Consider the following 22354-nt stretch of genomic DNA (forward strand, 5'->3'; position numbering starts at 1 on the left):
GCTGTTGCATGCTGACAGCTTCTAGGAGCCACAGGCGAGAGCTGAATGTGTGGGGGGGGAGGTTAATTAACTACCCCAGAAGAAGCGTGATGTGTCCACCCACTGAGATCCAATGTGAGCTCTGGGTACAGGGACTGCCTGGCTGTCTGGCAAGGGGGCATCACACTCTCCTCCACGGTCAGGAAACGGATCCAAGCCTGCCTGCAAGATTGGCCAATGGCAGGCAGGTTTGGAGGCAGGATCTCCCTGACAGAGCACGAAGGCTTCCCTCAGATCCACTCCCAGAATATTTAAACCGGCCTGCCTTAGCCCCGGCACCTGGCCTTTTCCTCATCGGATCTCCTACCCACGCCTCCTGTTGTGCTGTGTTTTGTGTATTTCCGACTTTGCTATGGTCACCGTATTCAAGTCCGGGCAGGAATTTGTCCACCAGTCAAATTGGCCCCACTTTGGTGGTTTTGCCTACCTCGCAGCATGGTCCATTCCGCCAAGGCCATCCCTGCGTGGACTTGAACCACCAGCCTTCTGGTTAACTGCCAGACACACTGACCTGTTGTGCCAGAATCTTAAACTATGGCACCTGCTAATATGGGCCACATATATCATTTAGATTAGCTTCAACAAGTCACATTGTTGCCTGGGGTCCCCCAACTAAAGGACATAATATTGGTTAGTTACCAAGAATGCCCCAAACCTACTCATTTTTCTTTCTATTTTGAGTTACATACACCCCCGTAGGGAAGAAAACTCTTAAAATAGCTCATCTGGGCGGCAACTTGAGAACCCAATGGAGCCAACGTGGGTCTTTTTCACTGCCGTGTTACTGATAGATGCAGTTGTGCTTTCTAAACACTAAATAGGTGGTGTTATGTGCCTTCCACTCTAGCTGTTATCTTGTCTGCTTTGTTGCTGAGAGGTCTGAGGACAATCAAGGAGCTCTGCAGTGTCATATCCTGCATTCTGGGGGGGGGGGTGTTCTGTTACTTACCCTTCCCCATCTTGACATTCAGAATGAGGTGAGGGCTTCAAGAAAATCACCAACTTCAGCTACTGGAAAATTCTCCAGAACACTCAGAAATCTATCAGGTCCCATAAGACTCCCAATGGAAGACCATCTGAATTGGTTCCCCACCTCTACTGCATATGTGTATGTTGAGAGAACTGATGCTGCGAGCCCAAACTTTGCAGCTTGTGGTCTGACCATGACAAAGGGATTAATTCCATTCCTCCAATAACCACCACTCAACACTCACCCTGAAATGAGAGACTAAATCTGTTGTGTGTCCTGCCCTTTGCGTTCCTCCATTGACAACTTGGGGCAACCCCATGGTTGTCATGGAGGTCATAAAGTCTCAATCCAGATCAGACAATCCAACCTTAGCATGAATGTTGAAGCCACCCAGAACCACCATCCTGGGGTTCTCCAACACCAGACTGGAGACACTACCTCTGCCAACTTAGAAGGGGAGCCACTGAGCAACTGTCTGTCTGTCCTGCTGACCCAACAACTGTATTAACCCAAGCAGAGGGAAACTGCTACAGTGTTTATTGACCTGAAAGGGACTTTTCATGCTCTTTCAAGGAATATTGTTTCTTATATGTGATTTGTATATTCAAAAAATCTTCAAGGTGACCGCAGTATTCTTCACAGTTACTATATGGTATCCCTATAGATTGAGATGTCTAATTCTGCACCAGGCATTTTTCTTACATTATATTCTGGGGGTACCTAACTGGGTAGGATATGTAAACATGTGTCTGGAAATTGGTGTAGTATTTGTGGGAACCAGTGCAGGTCCAAATACTAAAATATGTGTTACGTCTTCATTTTTCTTCATTCATATCTATGCTAACAGATTAATATTTTAGACAACGGTCCTATATAATTTTATATAAAAATACTTCAACGGCTGTTTTGTCTGAATCACTTCTAATGCTAGAGCAACAATAAACTTTCAGGGTTCTGACCCAACATTTATATGATATTGAAGGACAAGATCTATACTCTCTGGCTAATAGAATTTGTTCCCCCATAGTTATGCTACTTCATCTTATGCTATTTCTATAAAGAATATACAGGCTCATAAGAGCATTCATACCTGCAGTATTCAAAATGTTTTGCTGACAGCCATACTCCAGGGCAGTTTTGTTTGTTTGTCAGGGCATCAAGATAAAAGATTGGTAATGCCTTGTTTATCAGATCAAGTTTAATATATCACAGACCAGATGGCTATTTTTCTTCCTAATTTCCATGCACATAAGAGATCAACTGATTGCCTGTATTAGTTTAATTAGAGAAATTGTATCTTTTGTGTCCTGTTACTCTATTCCGTGTTTTAACCTAAACAGGTCTTATGGCCATAATGAAGTGTTCATTGTAATCCCTTGGTATAAACAAAATGTAGAAGAGCTATCTTGTACACAGGATTTCCAACCAGTCAAACAGAACTATAATTAAAGTTCTTCAATATAAGTGAGGCAGGTCTCTATATACTGCACTTCAAATTTTGATTTATACTCAATTTTAATCAGATTGTTACTTTTTCATAGGCTCTCGTTTAGCCAAAACTGAGTCAGTTTGCTTATACTTTGGTTAACAAACCAACTACTGCTTCAATACAGATTTATTGAAAAAACACACACCAAAATTTCCATTTTTAAATACAATGAATAAAACGAAACATTGCTGGACTTGGTACTCCACTGCGTTAATTGTTGTGCACCTCTATTTTCCCCCTTCCGTGTCATCCGTGGTACCTTCTACAGCACCTTCAGAAACCACTGTCTCCTCTGGATTAACCTTTGGATGAAGCTTTTCATACAGCTGTACCTGAAAATGTAATGGTCATAAATTCACATGTATAAGAAAAATCCTAGTTTTCTCTTTATAACCATAGTCCAGTGCAGAGTCAACTGCACTTAAGACCACTAATTTCAATGGTCCTAAGTGTAAAATCTGAGGCCAACGTGTATAACCTTGCTTGACTCCACTCCAGTAAATGGTGTGTGCATGTTAAAATAAGGCTTCTTAGATTACACTCTAGATTAGATCTTGCACATTCAAAAGCATTGTGTAGGCAAAAGCTACATACAGGTCTTGTGTGTGTACATTTGGCACCTGCCGTTAGATCCGATCTACTCATGCCATGAAGTAGAGCAAGGGAGTACATATTAAAGGGTGATGAGCAAACAGGAATATATTTTGATGGAGCTGGTACTTCACATGAAGAATTTTATTGGCAGAGGCCAATATGTTTCATGCTTCTACTACATGCATGCTTCACAATATGTCTGAGATTAGGTTCTGAATACATACAGGATATCTAGACGGGTGGACACTATCTGCCTATGAAATACGTATGAGAAAGACTTACAAAAGGATACTTACCCACTTAGATTTCCAAAACACAAAGTTGCCTATAAAGTCTTCTTTGCCAAAGAGAAGTCTGCTTTCCACGGTTTGCTGTAATCCTCCTAGAAGATAGTTAGATTAACAACATGATCTCACACGAGGCAATTCAGTTCCAGCACAGATATGACCTACTCATGCTCACTCCCCTCTGGAGAGAAAGTCTCCTCTCAGAACCAAAAAACAAAGATGGAATTTAGAAATTGCTCTATAGCTACTCAGGAATCTTATGTCGTGTGAGGCAAAGAGGATTATTTCCAAAGATATCTCCTTGCCATATGTCAGATATGCTAAACTTGTTTCCAAGTAAAGGACCCCTGGATAGTCCAATCAAAGGAGGCTATGGGGCACAGCACTCATCTCGCTTTTCAGGCTGAGGAAGCAAGCGTTTGTCCACAGCTTTCCGGGTCCTGTGGCCAGCATGACTAAACCACTTCTGGCGCAATGGGACACTGTGACAGAAGCCAGAGCGCACAGGAACGCAATTTACCTGCCCACCACAGCGTACCTATTTATTTACTTGCACTAGTGTGCTTTTGAACTACTAGGTTTCCAGGATTAACAGGCTAGAACAGTGTTGCTCAAAGAGTGAGCTGGAACCAACCAGTGGGCCTGGAACTACTTTCAGGTGGGCTTCACCCTGCCCACTGAGTCCTTACTCCCTTGCCCTACCTTGCCCCATCATTCTTTCTACTATGTCATACTAGTAACATGGACTCAGCTATACAGCTGCAAATAAAACGCTTTAAGTGCAATATATAATATGACACAAAATGGCGATGGTGAGCTTTATGGGAAATTCATTGTTTGTTTTTCCTTTCTTCCTAGTTTTATTTCCCCCCATACCATATTTGTGTACCTCATGGAAGTTGCTCACCTCCGAGGCCTTAGAACCCAGCTTTGAAAATCTGCTGTTAACTTAGCAATTCTAAAGGAGTTTGAGACAGAAACAGAAGCAGTTCATCTGTTGACTTCTGAGGAGAACATTCGGGTGTGTCTTTTATGTTTCCTCAATTTCTTATTGAGAATTATTGGGGTTTGTCACTGTGCTGCATCTTGCGATGCTCCCTCTCACAACAAAGTATATCTTAAGAAATCTGCTTAGTCCTTTGTGCAGTGGTACTTTGGGTTAAGAACTTAATTCGTTCTCGAGGTCTGTTCTTAACCTGAAACTGTTCTTAACCTGAGGTACCAGGTTTAGCTAATGGGGCCTCCCACTGCCGCCGCACCGCCAGAGCACGATTTCTGTTCTCACCCGGAAGCAAAGTTCTTAACCCGAGGTACTATTTCTGGGTTAGCAGAGTCTGTAACCTGAAGCGTCTGTAACCCGAGGTACCACTGTATTGGAGCTAGAGGGAGGAGCTGCTCCCCCTTCCCCTGGGTAAAGAATGGTAAGAAACAACATTCCATTTTCTTGGATCAACATGCCTGTTTTTTGGCCTGAATGATGTCAAAGCTCAAATGATGGCATTAGTAGAGGAAGGGTCATAGAAGCTTCCATAATGGTGAGAAGGTGGCGTTTGACATCAGATCTACCTCTCCAAGATGAGAGCTCTTTCTCCAGAAAGGGACATACAGTACACTCCCAGGAACTAAATCATCTATTCAAATATGATCTCCATTCCAATGGGTCCTGTTTTCAAAATAATCAAAATATTTTGACTACACTTGGGTCAGGATAAATTTTGAACACGTTATCATGGATGCAGCTCCCTGAATACTACTTTACATCCATGTTTTGCTTCATTAAAGATATATAGCAATACAAATTCAAATGAGCTTCAGACTGCGGATTTCTATGCTTTAATCAAAGCTTAATCAAAACTAGAAAAAATATTACCTGTCATTGCACTTACGATGGCTCCCACAATGAATGTGATCAAAGTTCCTAATGTGCTAAAGTACAGATAGGACAGCGAGTACCAATACTCCTGAAGAAAAGATCTGAAAAGGGGAAAAAACATTTCCTTCCAAAATTATGCTGTATTGATATCCAAAAATTATCTTAAGCATACTGTAATTTAAACTGACAAAGGCTGCAATCCTGTATACACTTACTGGAGAGTAAGCCCCACTGAACTCAGTAGGACTTATTTCTGCACAGATATATATAGGACTGAACAGTCAGCATGCAGTCTTAAAGCGATAGTACAGATTCTGGCACAACGCTTTAATTTTCTGTTCTATGGGTAACAAACACACCTTTAAGTGGAAGCAAAGGATATAAATTTAATAAATAATAACGAAAATAAATAAATAACTCAAACTTGACATCATCTAATGAAACTGATTAGCAAAAGCCTCCAGACAGACAAAAAAAGCCTCAAGTAAATTTGGTTAAACTCTAGTTATTTTGAAGATAATCTTAAAGCATTAATATGCCGGTGGACAAAGGGACATTATTCCAGCAAATAAGCCCTCATTGTTTAATTAGAATATAGTCCCACATTCAGTGTATCATTTCATTTCACATTTAATGCTTTTGCTTTCCCAAAGGAAGTCATAAGACGCCAACAAGAGCTTGATAAAACACTCTGTGTAAAAAAAAAAATCAAATATGAAACATCATTCAACCATATCTAACATATAATTGAAGTCTTATGCATACCTTTGAGCAGGTGTAGTATGCACAGTAGTAGTTAATGGTGTGGTGAGAGTAACATTGTATTTCCGACAGCCTGCTGTTGAAAGGTGTAACGGCAATGTTTTGTCGCGAGAGGGAGGGTACTTGATAGCCCCCAATCCAACCCATAATGTAACAATAAATCCACATATGAGACCTGAAAATGCACCCTGAGAAGTAGAAAATTATACACAATGTAAACTCAACATGAACAATGGGGACAAATCCTTTCAAAAAGGGTTCTGACTCTAATGTTTAAAATCAAATACAGGATTCCTGGAGGCTAGTGTTTGGGCACCCGTTTTTAAAACTCATTCTGCTACAGTCACTTAGGATTTAAAGAATTTTGTTATTTCTTTGCCATGACTGTAACACATATGTAGCCAGACTATGTAAGGGTAGTTGAAATAAGACATTAACTCTATTTCCTCTTTCGAATGCTTCATTTCATTCTTCATCTCAATATCTCCATCAGCATTTTGATCAGGGGGATGACAGCATTCATTTCACTTTTTTATTCTGGGGTGGTTAAGACATCACCTCAAACCATTATTCATGAAGTCAGGAATCTAGGCTTACAGACTTTCTCTTCCCTAGAGTACAACCGTTTCCTGTCTCCTACCCTCATTAATGCCAAACCATACCTTGCTGGATAAGACAAAATGGCAAGCAATGGTTTGTCTCAAAGTAGGGTAGGCAGCAAGGAATCATTACAAACCGGAAGACAAGAGGAGGAGAGTGAATGAGCACTGTGCTCCTGAATGCCTGTTGACAGAATGCAAAACCATAGTTTTGCATTATGTGTGAACAAATCATGTGTGCGTGTAAAGTTACTAAATAATGAAGGCACTATAAATACTCTGTGGACTGCTAAAATATCAAAGTATAAAATGAGCTCTCTTATACCATTGCATATTAACAAGCAGAAGACAAAAGAATTACTTACTGTAGGATTTGCAAAAGGTAAAAGGATGCCCAAAGAAAATATTCCCAAAAGAGGTCCACCAAGTATTCCAAAAATACTGAGCGCAGCCTGAAGGATGGAACAAAATCAAGGTGGTTAGTAAATACAGGGACTAGCAAAAACAAAAAGTAAATTAGCAAAAAGTATAAGTTCTGTTTTTCTTTCACCCTGCTTTGAAGTTCATTTGACTATGGAAGGGCTTTTTAGGAGAGGCCCTTCAAAAAGATACAGCGCCACGAAACCTGCCATTTCAGGTGATGGCGAAAATTGACACATCAGCAGCGACACTCCCCCCCCCTTTTCTCACTGTTTTAAAACCAGCAGCTCTGCTGACAGTTTTGGCAGTGCAGGTGCTTAGCTCAGGCCACTGCCCTCTTCCTTCCTCTGAGAGTCAGAACGCAACCCCTTAGCCACTGAACTTGCCAGCAGAGCACTTAATGAGGAATATAGAATATATAATTAGATTCACAAAATCTAAGCAAATTCTTCTAAAAACTAGAAGTCTAAGAATAACCGTTAAATGCTTACCTGTAACAAACCCCCCATCTTGGATGCCACGCCAGCCATGGCAAGGCACACTGCACCAAAAAGCAGGTCTAAATGAATAAATTTATGCAAAGTTTATATGGTTTATTCATATATGTAACAGACTGATAAGTTTAAGATTTATTTAAGACGTTCTGCCTTCTAATAAAAAAATCAAAGACAGCGAGTATATTAGAGCTTGCCACTAAGAATTACCAAAACCAACAAAATTTTACTCCCTTGGAGGAAGTGAATATGGTTTTTTTAAAGAAAAAAACCACCAACAAAAAATGTTAGATACTGGTTTAATTATATGATTATCATGCATAAAAATGGAAATCCTATGTTATATCCTATGTTATAATGGATGATAATAATTTACTGTACATTGGATATGGCTAACTTGCAGCCTAATTATGGCCCAGCATTTTGGCTGCTGTATTGGCAATTTTAGGTGGACTCCTTTTTTTCTGAGCATCAGATGGCCCTGTGCAGCCCCATAGCTGCAGTGGAAATACAACAGGTAGTGATCATACATTTTCCACAGGCATCGCATGAAGCTGTAGGCAGCACAGGCACCAACAGAGAGTATAGGGCAAACAAGTAGATGGGCTGGGACAAAGCTCTACCACATTTCACGGCAGAAACAATGACATAATCTCTTGGGGCCTATCCTCTGCATGCCAAATAAATAAGCTATTATCAGACAGAAACCACTGTGTAACCTAAGCAGAGAAAGAGGTAGGTTGCATTAGCATGTCAGCTGCCACTTCTATTTTGAAAAGTTATAAAGTCCTTTTCCTTTGGTCAACTTTTGGAGCCCACAACCACCAGAATTCTTCATAAGGCTAAATGTTCTGCAAATCAGAGGGACAGGTTGGTCTGGTACTAAAGCAATAATGTCTGCATCGGTTGAAATTGCATTTCTGCTGTGTAGTCTGAGAAGGGGTATGGCTATGGTGGTCTGACTGTGGGGGCTTGTCATGAAGAGTGTCTGCACTTCAGAATTGTAACACTGGGTAAAGAGGTAAAGGACCGCTGGACGGTTAAGTCCAGTCAAAGGTGACTATGGGATTGCGGTGCTCATCTTGCATTTTAGGCTGAGGAAGCTGGCGTTTGTCCACAGCTTTCCAGGTCATATGGCCAGCATGACTAAACTGCTTCTTGAGCACGAAACACCGTGACAGAAACCAGAGTGCATGGAAATGCTGTTTACCTTCCCACCACAGCTTTTGAACTGCTAGGTTGACAGGAGCTGGGACAGAGGAATGGGAGCTCACCCCGTTGCGGGGATTTGAACCACCAACCTTCTGATCAGCAAGCCCAAGTGGCTGAGTGGGTTACCACAATAGAGAGGTGGAGTCAAATGCTGGTGAAGAATAATGGAGCACAGCAGCCAATGTAACTTCTCATTCTCAAGCCAACAGATCCTCTATTCATTGGGGCCAAGGCCACTTTTACAATACCCACTTCAACAGGCAAGCCCTGGAGGCTGGTCGTGGATCAATGTAACCCTTGACCCTTACTGTACATGTTACAGTTTGCGACTGATGCAGGTCCATAATTCTAATCAGTTGCTTTTTGTACAGTATTTCTGTCTGGCTCCTTGAGATTTCCTGATGCAACTGTTGTGATTACTGTCTAAAGTAAATTATAGTGGAGAGCCAGAGTGGCTTAACAGTTAGAGATGTAAGAGGTTTAGGAGACCTAGGCCCAAAACTCACCACTATCTTAAATATAAAAAATATATGTAAAACAATCAGGGTGGGGAGCCTGTGGCCCTCCGAATGTTGTGGGACTATAGCTCTCATCATCCCTAATTACTGGTCATGTATCCTGGGACTGATGGGAGTTGGAGTTAAACAACATCTGAAGGGCCATAGGCCACTTATCTCTGCTCTAAACAATCACTGTGCAAAATTGTATGTAAACAAGCCTACAAAGAGCAGATGGAAGACACAGACCCATTTCACTTGTCACATTGAACTATAGATTTACAAAACTATGGTTTAACATGCAGCATGTTCTTACTCCACTCTGTTCCTCCACTGGTCCTGTCATGGTGTTGGTAAATAAGGCAAAGTCTGCCCTGACATGATGTCCAAACCAGAAACAAAGGGTGGCTTATTCCACATAGCTGTCCAGTGAGTTTCCTTTATTACACATTTGAAGTCATTTTTCCATTTGGATTTTAGTGTTTTATTCTATATACAAGGCATAATCCTATATAGCAATGAGACAGCTGCATTTACAAACAGTTTTATTATGTCTAAGCCTCACTCAGATTTTTTAATGTATCTTAACTTCTACAGTTAATGAGAAAAAATGGGATTTTTTATTTAAAAACATAAAATATCACATACAAACTTACTCATTCCGAAGGGAATCCATGACATGCTTGTGTCAGACATCTTAAAATGAGGTCTAATGAGGTCTTCAATTGTTACAGCAGCTAATGCATTGATGCTGGATGACACTGTACTAAAGAATATAAAATTAAAATTTTCTGAGGTTTGCATTTGTGTTGCGGTTGCACAAATATTTTAAAACTGATACAATTTTGGGAGCAGGGGTGGGGAGGAACAAAACTTTAGCTACGACAGAAACATTGTCCCAATACAATTCACAAAGTGGTAATGGCTTTTCATCGTATTCTCAGTCTGTCATCTGTATGTATGAAAGCTTGATGAGAGCTTTTCCTGCCACTGAGCCCGATGTGTGCTAAAAGTGGTAAGACTTTCCTACATTAACCACTTGGTGAGCTGGTCATTTGCAGTAACAATCCATGACAAGGTACTCGTGCCAAGTCACAGAGCTAATATACCCAAAAGCACCACAGTGCCAGTGGGGCTGTAATGAGGCAACTAAGTCCGCTCACCCGTCTTGGTGCGGCGGCGTTGCGGGATGGCAGAGGCTCCACAAAGGAACTGGAACAGCGGTGCCCTTTCCGGTAGGCGGTGGGAGCTTAAGTTCTTAACTATTAGGTTCTTAACCGCAGGTACCACTATACATATGATTGAGAGTCACACTGCATGTTATATCATGATACTATCCATTTTTGCCACCCAATGAAGCTGAATGTTGAACGATTCAGGACAGACAAAAGTAAAACTATGAAATTCACTACCACCTGATGGAGCGAAGGCCACCAACTTGGATGACTTTAACAGGGGACCGGACTAACGGAGGATATGACTGTTTATGGCTACTGACCTCGACAGCTACATTCTACTTCCACCATTGGAGGAGGTGCTGGAAACCACAGGAGGGGCGAGTGCTGTTGCACTCAGGTCCTGCCTGCATGTTTCCCATTAGGTATGTGGCTGGCTACTTTAAGTCAGGATGCTGGACTACAGGGATCTTTGGCTCGTTTTGCATTAATGAACGTTTTGCTGTTTTAACTTTAAACAGCAACTGTGAGGAAGGTCAATCAGCTTTCCTCCGGTGCCAAATAGCAGATTTTAATCAGGCCTGCAGTACTGAGGGAAAGGGTTAAACTCACTTCTTACGGTTCCACTTGAGCTCCCTTCACAACTGCTATTGAAATTTTTTCCCCCAAATGCAATATCAAACTGTGTGTTCAGTATAATGCTTAGTTTGGCCAGAGAGACATTGATTTATCATTTTAAAAATTGTCTGAAAGTCGCCAGTAACTTTCTAGAATCTAGACCTAGGGTTGCTTAAAAATGACCTGGATGTTCCACTGAAACTCACCTTAATGTCCCACTGTAGGTCCCAGCCACAAAAAGTCCTGGAACTCCTGGATAGTCACCCAAAATCTCCAACACTAAATACGGCATGAGCTGGAAAAAAATTCACCATTGAGAAATAGTAAACTTTTTTGATTTGAAGTTTAGAAACTCAATCATGGTTTGAAATAAAAATCTAACTTGAAATTATTTAGGTTTGTGCATGTCCTTGTAACACTGAACACACACACGCACACACACATTCCATTGATTATTAAACATAGCACACTAGGTTGGGAGAAGTACCCTTTGTTTGCTGAGAACGATTTGTTACTCCAGCTAAGTTCCATGTAAACCCTTTGAGAAAGGTGGTAGCTTCAGGGCAAAATGCACACTGGCTACCAAACACAGAGGACACCTTGGCATTTTGGGTGCTTCCTACCCAAACACTACTGTGGCTGAGATTCACAGGGTGTGGCACTATGTGCTTACATTCTGAGCATATTCTCTGCCATAACATGGAGGACTGACACACAGCTGGAGTGGCCCAGGCATTGAAAAAGCTTGGTGGGGCTGGCATACAGACCACTTGAAAGGCTTCCTAGGTTTCTCCGTGGGCTTAGAAGCCCATTTTAAAAGGGATGTGATCACTTGCAGCTGAAAGAAGTGAGGGAGGCAAGACCACCGAGTGAATTCAAGCACTAAAGATAAAGAAGGGACCAGAGGAGTTGTGGAGAGCATGTAGAAAGCAAGGAAGAGGGGGAAACACAGGTGAACTGGGAGAAAAAGTACAAGGAGAAACAGGTATGAGCTCAAAGCAGAGTAATAAGAAGAAGCGAGAGACATATCTGAACTGGAGGAAGAGGCAGCAGAGGGAAAAGTTACAGAAAAAAATCTGATCACATATCCCTGCTTTGGACAAATAGGAGAGACCAGGTCCATGAGTAGATGCCTCGCAAGCCAAATAGGCAAGTAATTGTACTGAACCAACCTGGCTGCATAAACATATATTATTTCTTTCTACAGAAGATGCATATTTGAAATTCCTGCTCTGTTTGGGAATGAGAGGGTTCCTTGCTTCATGATTTTATTACCGCTATATCTGTCTATTATTTCAAGTAAAGTGGCAGTTTTCCTTGTCCCTCACAATCATAACTTGCTAATTATGTTATCTTTCCAAAAGGCCTTCTTAAAACTTAGTTACATGGAAGATAAATATGAGTCTGATCTATTCTGTGTGTACCGGTAACTCTTTCACTTGACAATAATACTAAACCTGATCTGGTGCTGCCACAAAGCCTGAAGTCCATGGATCACAATCCTTGTATATGGAGTACATTGAGAGTCCACTGAATACTGCAGAACTAAGAGTTAGACAAAGTCCCATAAGATTTAAATAAAGAGAGCTGAAAGAAAATGTTAGAAAAGTAGGTTAAAGAAGCATTGTTCTTGCTGAAATTATATGAAAACAGAGGTTCACTGGGGTCCCTTCCAACTCTACGATACTATGAACACAGCTGCAAATACATCATGCCTAAGGCACAAGGTAATCCCTACAAATTAATGCACACCACCAAATGTTTGGACAACTGTGCTGTATCCAGTAGGACTACCTTCGAAATTCTCTTCCTGATTTAGAAGGTATTTCATGGATTGGCAAGACTACAGTTTATTGCTAAACCAAACACTGATATCTAATTTCACTTTATCATTTTGCAAAGTAGAAACTTAAATAACTTTAAGAGGCTTTTAGCAAATATGCAACTTAGTACGCCTTAATAGACTCAGCAAAGCAGATTCAGCAAAATGGCAAAGTACTCAATAATCACTTTCCATAACCGGAAACCAGCTTCTGTTTGCAAATCAGTAAGAGCTGATCAACAGTGGAACAGATTCCCACAAGAGGTGGTGGACTCTCCTTCCTTGGAGATTTTTAAGCAGAGATTGGGTAACCATCTGTCATGGATGCTTTTGATAGGATTCCTGCATTGCAGGGGCTTGAACTAGATTGGCCCTTGGATCTCTTCCAACTCTAAGGTTCTATGATCACTTTTCTGGGTGAGGTCCATGCCAAAAAAAAAATAAAAGATATTGCATGGGAAATAAATCACATATCCAGCGCCCATAAGTTGAAACACAGATCAAACAATCCTCACAGGCAGGAGCACATGAGGAATCCACTAGTGCACCTGAGAATATTTGGACTGAAAGAATGGATTTACAATATGTAGTCTTACAGTTTTGCATGAAGTCTTGATTTGCAAGCAAGGTACCGTTGAACCTGAGACTGATTTACTCCATATATGCCAAGCCAAGTGAAACTGCCGCCAATGGTAACTGTCCACACAGTATGCCTTTGCAGAGGGCTTAGGTTAAAGCTAAGAGGAAAAAGGCATATAAAAGTAATGTGCAAGTTCTAACATGGGGGAAAAATGAAGAATTCAGTGGAGGAAAGGGGGAATGTTAGAACTTCGAATGAAATTCCTCTACTTGATAGCCTGTGCTCTACTGATTTCAGAGCTCTGACATCAATATAGCCAGAAGGGGGTGGGTTTGCTGTGGGAGGGCCATAGCCTTCCCAGACCATTGACATGATTGCAAATAAGGAGAGATTTATGCCAACCCAGGAGCTGGCATAAATCAATTCCTTTTATTTTCCTGCCATTAGGAACAATGGGAAGGATACAGGTCCCCCCCCCCAAAAAAAGTGGAAATAGAAGATTCCAAATATGCACCTCCACCCTCATTCCTGCTCTATCAGCAAGAGCAGGAGCACAAGGCAGGATGAATGGTCTTCAGTTCCCCCATCACCAATCCAATAGGACTGAAGTCTTAAGCAAGTATGCATTTCACATTTATAAGCTTTACCATTAATTTGCTGTTCTAATGCCACTCAGAGATCGATATTTTATCAAGGGAGTTACTTTCTCTTGAGTTGTCCACCCACTGAAATGTAAATTCCCAAACTTTTTAAAACCTTTAAGAATGTCCTGGGTAGCATACTAAGGAAACACTTACTCCCAGAGTCTTAGTCTTCCTCCATGGCGAGCATCATCCATAATAGCAGTAAATCCTCCTTTAATTACTAAAGTTCGAAAAATCACGGCTAGAAACCCACTTATCATCAGTATAAACTGGAAAACATCCGTCCAAACCACTGCTTTTAGGCCACCCTATACAGGAAAAGCAGATGCAGTATATGTTTAAAAAGGGCAGTTCTGTCTGTATAGATATATGCACATATATTTGCGCATAGATGTTCTATCACGCTGTATTATGTTACTGTTACAGTGGTACCTCTAGTTACTTAATTCGTTCCGGAGGTCCGTTCTTAACCTGAAACTGTTCTTAAATAGAGGCGTGCTTTCGCTAATGGGGCCTCTTGCCGCTGCTGCGCGGCCAGCACACAATTTCCGTTCTCATCCTGGGGCAAAGTTCTCAACTCGAGGTAACTCTTCAAGGTTAGCGGCGTTTGTAACATGGAGCGTTTGTAGCCTGAGGTGTTTGTAACTCAAGGTACCACTGTATTTATTGTTTGTAAGCCGCTTTGGGATTCATTTGAATACAATCAATCAATATACAAACATCACGGGTGTCCTTGCTCAATAAATTTTAATTGTTCTCTTTTAAAGTTGTTAAGCTTAAGCATGTTTAAAGAGAGCCAGTGTGGTGTAGTGGTTAAGAGCGGTAGACTCGTAATCTGGGGAACCGAGTTCGCGTCTGCACGCCTCCACATGCAGCTGCTGGGTGACCTTGGGCCAGTCACACTTCTCTGAAGTCTCTCAGCCCCACTCACCTCACAGAGTGTTTGTTGTGGGGGAGGAAGGGAAAGGAGATTGTTGGCCGCTTTGAGACTCCTTTGGGTAGTGATAAAGTGGGATATCAAATCCAAACTCTTCTTAAATGTTTAAGCTTAAGCTTAAACATTTATTTGCCCTCAGAAAAGGAAGTTTTAAGAAGTGCTGAACTTTGCTTGTATTTCAGCTGAAAATCAAACAATCTCAGCCATTGGCTGAGATTCAATTTGAAAAGAATATGAAAAGAAACATATTCTAAATTATATGTAAGATTCCTTTCTGACAGCATGGAACTAATATAGGATGGGAGGGCAAGATAAATTTTCCATCTTAACTCTAAAGCACTGAAAAATGATCCTTTTTTTACCCAGTTACACAATGCGTTTCTTAACTTTTTAAACCAGATCCAGGAACTAGATTTCCTTCTCTTTCCTTCAGTTTAATCTAGGAAATGGAATATTTGTACACAGGATTCTTACAGACAGGTGTTTATTGTGGGATCCTCGTGCATGGAAGTTTCCTAAAGCAACCACAGAACTTTGTTGGCATCAAAATGTCAGTCTGTATTCCTCCCCCATTTAATCCAGATTTACCCCTTCCATGGAAAATTTTTGAAGTTAAAAAACAACAACCCAACCCTGTCGCCAACAACCCACTTGCAATATTAAGCATCCTTCTAGAAACATCCAGAGATTCACATATTAGACATCTATGTAACTGATGCCATGATATAGCCACACTACATTGCTGTGACATGGAGCTAGAGATGTTGAACAGAAAATTCACAGCATCTCACCAAACAAAGCTTTTAAGCTTTTTTTCTGGAAAACATGAACTTTGCAATATTATAAAACCAGTACTGTATGTGTTAGTAGCATAGCTTTGTAGATAAGCCCGGAATACTTACTAGCCTCCAACGTTATTTTACAAGCCTGCTAAGAAAATTTAGACTCATGAAGCTACAACCTTGCTGAAAATTTGGACCTGGTCAGCACTTGGATAGGGGAGACCTCCTGGAAATCACTTGTATGCTCTTATCTCAGTGACCAGCACTGACGAGAAGGTAAAAAATGTGTCTTCTAGCAAGAATAATGGTAGAAGGGGGGTGGAGCAAATCACTGCAAGGAATTCATTGTACCCAAGGCCTCTAGGGAAGGTTGAATGCAAGGCTGATATAACATAAATACATAGAGCATGAAAAATAGAATCCTATACCAAATCTGAAAGTAAAAGTTGGGATCAATTTGTTGATTTATAAAACTTACAGGAACATCCAGGAACCACAATGTTTATTAAAGTGAACTGTTCACATACCAGAGTGCAATAGAAAGTGCAGACTATTCCTGTTGAAATAACAGACCCCCACAACTGAAATCCTGTAACTGAAAGGGAGGGAAAATACATAAATAATCTTTGAAACATTTCTAGGGATATGTGGTAAAACATTATTTATTTATTTATTTATTTATTAATGCAAAGAAGGCAAAACAATAAGTGCACATACAAATCTTCATGACATTTATGAATTTATATTTTGCGATAAACAAGAAATGTAAATACTACTTGGATGGTGAGTAGCAAGCATACTTGAACTGTGGAAGGACATACCTGCCATACCTTAAGATCATCATTAGGAGGCCCTTCTCCAGGTCTCCCCTAAATAGGTGATGGAGGTGACCATAAGGGAAAATTCCTACTAGGTGATGGCATTCAGTCTAGTGCTTGTAGTTGGCCAGGCCAGGTATTGTGTCGAGGGTCCTAATAGCTCAGAAGGATCTCTTACTGGCAGCTGTGATGCTTTTTCTGCTCTCCTCACTAGGACCTCAAGCAGCACTTTAGCAGAGGGAGAGCGGCTGTGCCACTTTTTAGTAGGAGTCAAATTTGACTCTCACTTGCAGTGTCTGCCTGCCACTATGCCCTGCTCCATCTCCTGTCTTTCCTTGGAGGAAAAAGGTGTGACTGCATTGGGGGGTCTCCTCAAATCTGGGTCTTCTCAAATCTGACCCTGGTGAGATTATAGAATGTCCTTATCAGTGAGACTCTCCTTAATTCTTCTCCCTTCTCTCACATTACAAAAAGACTAAAAGCTGCAATCTTGTACACACTGACCTGGAAGTAAATCCCATTGAATAGTGGGACCCGGAGCCAGGAAACCCATGGGACCTCACAGAGCCTCCAACCCCAACCCTACTAATCCAGGGAGACATCTCACCAGGCCTGTCTCCAAGGAATGCCCTGGAAAGACCCTTGGAGTTGGTCTCCAGCAGCAGAGGCACCAGAGAGGGTCTCACACTTAAAAGCATCTGTGCCAGGGAGTTCAGGCTGAGGTAGTTGATCAGCAAAGGCTGGGAGTTAAGGTCTGCTACTTGCTGAAACAACATATGCCTTTCAGCTCATTACTCCTGCAACCTGAGTTCTGGCTGATCTGTTAGTGGATGACCTCTGCCTCACAGCTGTGCTTTTGGATTATGTTTGACTCAGGACTCTACCTTTGTGCTTGACCCCTGCTTCACTTTGACTTTGCTTAATGCTATTGTGCTTCGGGCCTGAGTCTGCAATGTGACCTGTTGTGTAGTCTTGTTCCAGACAACCTCAGGGCCTGAGACCTAACCCAGCTGGAATAGGATAATGCCTCTGCAAATGATTAAAAGAATTTCATGAACAGCCAAACTATAAGAGTTATTATTTCAACTACCACATATATTTGAAATATTGCATAAGGTGTATTGATTTCATTGTCTTATTATTCACATGCTACAGAATAAGCAAAATTTGACTCAAGCGTTTCACAAAGGTACTGGAGATTTCACACAAGTGAACCACCTAAGTCAACGTTAGTTTTTTGTCCTTTGCTAATGGTTTTAAACAATGTGTTCACATTACCTTGACTCAAAGCCAGGGATGGAGAATATATAACAATTCCAGTGTATAATATCTGAGAAGATGAAATAAACACACATGTTAGTGTTAGGATATTTCCGTTCCACCTTAAAAGGGAGCAGGCTTTGTGAGTCACAGAGTCTGCGCATGTCCTGTTCACAGGATGTTTAGGTTTGCTATTGCTTTCGTTTCTCTCTGTCTGAGACACTGACGCAGGCAGGCAGTCATGTCTTTCTTTGTTCTGATCAATGCTGAATAAAAGCTTGTAAATAATGCTCTCCTGAGTGCGACTTCTGGCTGTGCATTATCTGCTGATAAGAGCGTGCATGAGCCCTGGAATGTGGCAAGGAAACTCGTGTCGCTAATCGCTCATACTGCGTGACTACGGGAGATCGATGGATCGTCCGGCAGCTGGCTTGGGGGCCATGATGGACTTTATCTCCCTGGCAGTATCCCAACAGTTAGATGTTCTTTCTCAGAATTATTTGTTCTACACCAGGGATGCCCTCCCTGCAAGGAGCAAGCACAAAAGCATCAAGTCCTATTCAACAGCCCACATAGTGCTTAGGCAAAGATGGGAGGGGAGAACATAACCAATCATAGAACACAAACAGCAACATATACATACCATACATACTAACATTACTATTGTGGCTGAAACACTACCACCTCACAGTTCTTTGAGAAAAAGCACCAGTTTGATTTAAGTACCGTGAAACAAACTGAGCAACATAAGTAGTATGTAAAAACAACAACCTGATATTTCAAAATATTTGTCAGTATACTGTGAAAAGTACATAATGATTACACATTTTAAGTGAGCATTTTGCCAACAAAAACTCCGGTATCACGGAAATAAGCGTGCAAACAAAATGAGCGAGTCCAGTTCTTAGTCGCATTTGTTCATGCAATGCAAGACACTTTTGCTCCGTCTCTGTACTCTTTATTTATGTATTATATTTATAGGTAACCAACACAGTAAAAAAAAAAACAGATAGCAAGAATAACAAAGAAAAATTAGGTGAAATTGCTTACAAAAATGTATATAGTAGGGGAAATTCACACAAAAATGCAGTGCATAGTTAAACTATGGAACTCGCTCCTACAGGAGACAGTGGTGGCCACTAAATTTCAAAGACTTTTAAAGACAGCTAGACAAATTCATGGAGAATCAGGCTATCACCTGCCAATATCCACGATGGCTGTGTTCTACCTCCACTCTCAGAGGCAGTATGTCTCTGAATACCAGCTGCTGTGAAGAGCCAGTAGGCAGAGTGCTATTAAACTGAGGTCCTGCTTGCAGACTTCCCATAGGCATCTGACTGGTCACTGTGAGAAAAGGACTAGATGCCCCATTTGCCTTATCCAGCAGGATCCCCTTATGTTCTTAGTATGGATAATCAATAAAAAATTCTGCTTTACTTACCGTTAAAATCATAAACATCACTGTTCCAAGCAGACGCATTTTTTTATTGTATCGAAGCTCCAAGTACTGCGAAAGAGACAAATTGCTTTTAGATACAAAACATACAAAGTCATATGAATCTAGCTAATATGTAGAAATAAGACTGAGACGATTTCTTTTTGAGGGGGGAGGCTTAAGACTGCAGTTCTATGCACAGCTGCTCGGGAGTGAGATCTCAGTGAACTCCCTGAAATTTACTTCTGAGTAAATATCTATATGAACAGACTTCATCAGTGACATTCTATGCAAAGTTACTGAGAGAGCTTCTCTATAGCTAAACACAGCTCCTCGGATTGGAGGCACTACAGATCAGGGAAAGGGAATGAGAGGAGAGGGTTAAACACCCTCCGTGATCTGCAATAAGTTGCTGTTGTATTTAGAGCCGCACCAGTTCTTTCCCCTCCTTGAGCAAAATGCACTCCTGTTGCCCATCGGCCAATTGGCAGTTGGAAGCACATCTTGCTCTAGTGAAGGAACACCAGGAGCTTATTTTAAGCTCCTGATAGTTCGTTTGATGCCCCACCCTTATGCACCCACCATGCCTGATGTAATATATGACTTAGATGTAGGGGGGGTGGACATGGCTTCCCCAAATGAGGCCTGGAGCGCCAAATTTGTGACTTACAGTCATATTCAGTAAAAGAATAAAAGCTTTACTGAGTTAAAATAAACTTGTTTGCAAATAACAGCATAGCAAACAGAAGATTAAACTAGCTTCAGAGCATACACAGAGTTTCCATTGAGCACAGGCTTCACAGAGCACAGGCTCCACCACACAGACACAGACTCTCTAGGCTCCACACTGAGTCTGCCTGCAAGCAAATACAGTGGTACCTCAGGTTACATACGCTTCAGGTTACAGACTCCGCTAACCCAGAAATATTACCTCGGGTTAAGAACTTTGCTTCAGGACGAGAACAGAAATCGTGCTCCGGGAGTGCAGTGGCAGCAGGAGGCCCCATTAGCTAAAGTGGTGCTTCAGGTTAAGAACAGTTTCAGGTTTAGAACGGACCTCCGGAACGAATTAAGTTTTTAACCCGAAGTACCACTGTACAATATTTATACAGAGAATGAGTCATCCTCAAGATGAGTCACAGGAGCCAACTGACGCTTCACAGGTAAGATTCACCTTCTGTTGTGTGGGCAGGGCGGTCCCCTTACCTGGCCGATCACCTGGCAACACCTCCCCCAGGCAGGATTGGGTGGTTGGCTGAGGTAGGCAGAGACCTCCAGGTAGCCAGCCTGGGGAGGGTGAAGCCAGCCCGAACTACCGGGAGCCGCACTGATATCCGGGGGACTGCACGCAACCATGCAAAAGGCATTTAATGTGGGGAGCAGTCATTCTGCAGCTTTTCATCATTTCACAACATTTCTAGACTCCTTTACTGCTTCTGCTCTCAAATACTTTTGTCACATGACAGTTTGATTTAAAGGATGGAGGTTCCCTGCTCCTGTTCTAGTTAAGTGAGTTTCAAAGATGACCCTGGAGTGGCTTCATGGCTAGAGAAAATGACTGCTTTTTATATAAGAAAGTGGTGCCAGAAAAACAACAGATGGAACAGAGGAAAAGAAAGAAATAGTATTTCCGTACTACCAACTTCAAGGGTTTAACGCATGTTCCCCATGCTCAGTTCATCAGCAGCAGCTCTGCTTTGAAGCTGTGGCTCCTAGTAGGCAGGAACAGGAACAGAGCTCTCTCTGTGAAATACTGTACCTTGTCCATTGAGATTTGCCAGATCCAATTCTGAATTGTTTTCGTTGACTAGTAACTTGCTGGATAGTCCCCTGATTTATTTTTAAAGGCCTTAGGGGTATATTTACTACGGGTATCGTATGTTGTTAGGCTAACCTGGAGGGTTTCATTCATACAGTCCTGGGAGGAGATGCTAAAAGTCTGCTTACCTCATAGGTGCTGATGATATGCAGCCGGTAGTAGACAGGTAGGAACACTTCGGCAGACACCAGCACCATAATGGTATAGGCGAAAACGAAGAGACTAAAAGCGACCCCAAAGCGATAGATCTCAGCTGGGGTCCCCAGCACTGTCACCGCTGACATAAAGCTGGCTGTGAGGGACAATGCAACTGGCCAACAAGTTAGACTGCGGCCAGCCATCAGATAGTCATTCTGAGATTTGTATACTCCCTTGGCGGCAAAGAAAACGCCGATTATTGCAGAGAAGACCAACATGGCTACAAATACGACATAATCATAGAATCCAAAGCGTTCACTCATGACTTCGGGGTTAAGAAGCGGTGGGGGGGAAGGCGTCGCCATCATGGGGCTCAAATGGGAGGCAGCAGATAGGCAGAGTGGGTTGGAGAAATCAGCATCTGCGCTGTGGATCTCGTTACCGTGGTAACAACGGTGCATTGGGTTCCTTAAAGCCACAAACCTCTTCTAAGCCCAACGGCTGACTGTAATGCAGTCCTGTTTGCCATGCACTAACTTCATGCTTTCCAACAGGGCCTACCTCAGAGTAGCCCCCCAGCACAACCCTAAATCAAACTCAAAAACTAAGCCTAACACTATGGGAAAGGTGGCACTTGTTTGGAGCTCCCTGCTCATCAGTAACAACAAACAAACCCACCAGAACTTGAATGGAGATGGAATTACTGCATCCTGGATATTTATGGGAAACTTTAGTATATATTTAAAAAACATCAACAAAAAACAAAACAGACAAGGCCCCCAAATTGGACGGGGGGGGGGGAATTAAGAGAAAGGGGGAAGCTTAAGAAAGTGGGTCACTAGCTAGAGTGATAAAGTAAGCGGAACTGATCAAGCTTCTGGAGAGAGTAAAAGGGACCACACAATTCAAGCAGGTAAAAATAAACTTCCTAGAGAGAGACAGGGAAGGAGGCTGCAGGCAAAATGGCTGCCAGTGGTGAAAAGCCATGGGTCAGCAACCCCAATCCCCAAATAAGACATTTTGAACGATAGAGTCGAAAGAAATAATCAAGGTAAGACAAAAGCTAGAAAGGGGGCTGTAAGTAGTACGA

At 41.9% G+C, this 22354-nt stretch overlaps 1 protein-coding gene across 4 annotated transcripts; it reads right to left on the minus strand.

Annotated features, from left to right (window-relative positions):
• Nucleotides 1–2609: 2609 nt before the first annotated feature.
• LOC309542197 (sodium-coupled monocarboxylate transporter 1-like) lies at nucleotides 2610–22250 on the minus strand. Of its 4 annotated transcripts, none has more exons than XM_082240818.1 (15): nucleotides 21255–22250; nucleotides 19314–19379; nucleotides 17891–17942; nucleotides 16322–16389; nucleotides 14229–14383; nucleotides 13448–13588; nucleotides 12487–12574; nucleotides 11236–11324; nucleotides 9893–10002; nucleotides 7525–7592; nucleotides 6979–7065; nucleotides 6018–6202; nucleotides 5250–5353; nucleotides 3389–3474; nucleotides 2610–2830 (listed from the first exon to the last, which is right to left on the minus strand). In XM_082240818.1, the coding sequence occupies exons 1-15, from the start codon at nucleotides 21723–21725 to the stop codon at nucleotides 2726–2728; spliced, it is 1875 nt and encodes a 624-aa protein (XP_082096944.1). In that variant the 5' UTR covers nucleotides 21726–22250; the 3' UTR covers nucleotides 2610–2725. The 4 variants fall into 4 exon arrangements, with proteins under 4 accessions (XP_082096944.1, XP_082096943.1, XP_082096942.1 ...); XM_082240817.1 differs by having other exon boundaries at nucleotides 7525–7574; nucleotides 12487–12616; XM_082240816.1 differs by having other exon boundaries at nucleotides 12487–12616.
• Nucleotides 22251–22354: the final 104 nt, after the last annotated feature.

This window comes from Podarcis vaucheri (assembly GCF_965113315.1).
Source record: "Podarcis vaucheri genome assembly, chromosome: 10".
Classification (NCBI taxonomy): domain Eukaryota; kingdom Metazoa; phylum Chordata; class Lepidosauria; order Squamata; family Lacertidae; genus Podarcis; species Podarcis vaucheri.

Coding starts and splice junctions, on each gene's coding strand:
- LOC309542197 (XM_082240816.1), bottom strand. CDS start 21,725: ATGCACCGTTGTTACCACGGTAACGAGATCCACAGCGCAGATGCTGAT. Junction 14,384..16,321: donor GCACTTTCTATTGCACTCTG/GTATGTGAACAG, acceptor TTTCCTGTATAG/GGTGGCCTAAAAGCAGTGGT. Junction 11,325..12,486: donor TTGTGGCAGCACCAGATCAG/GTTTAGTATTAT, acceptor ATTTTTTTCCAG/CTCATGCCGTATTTAGTGTT.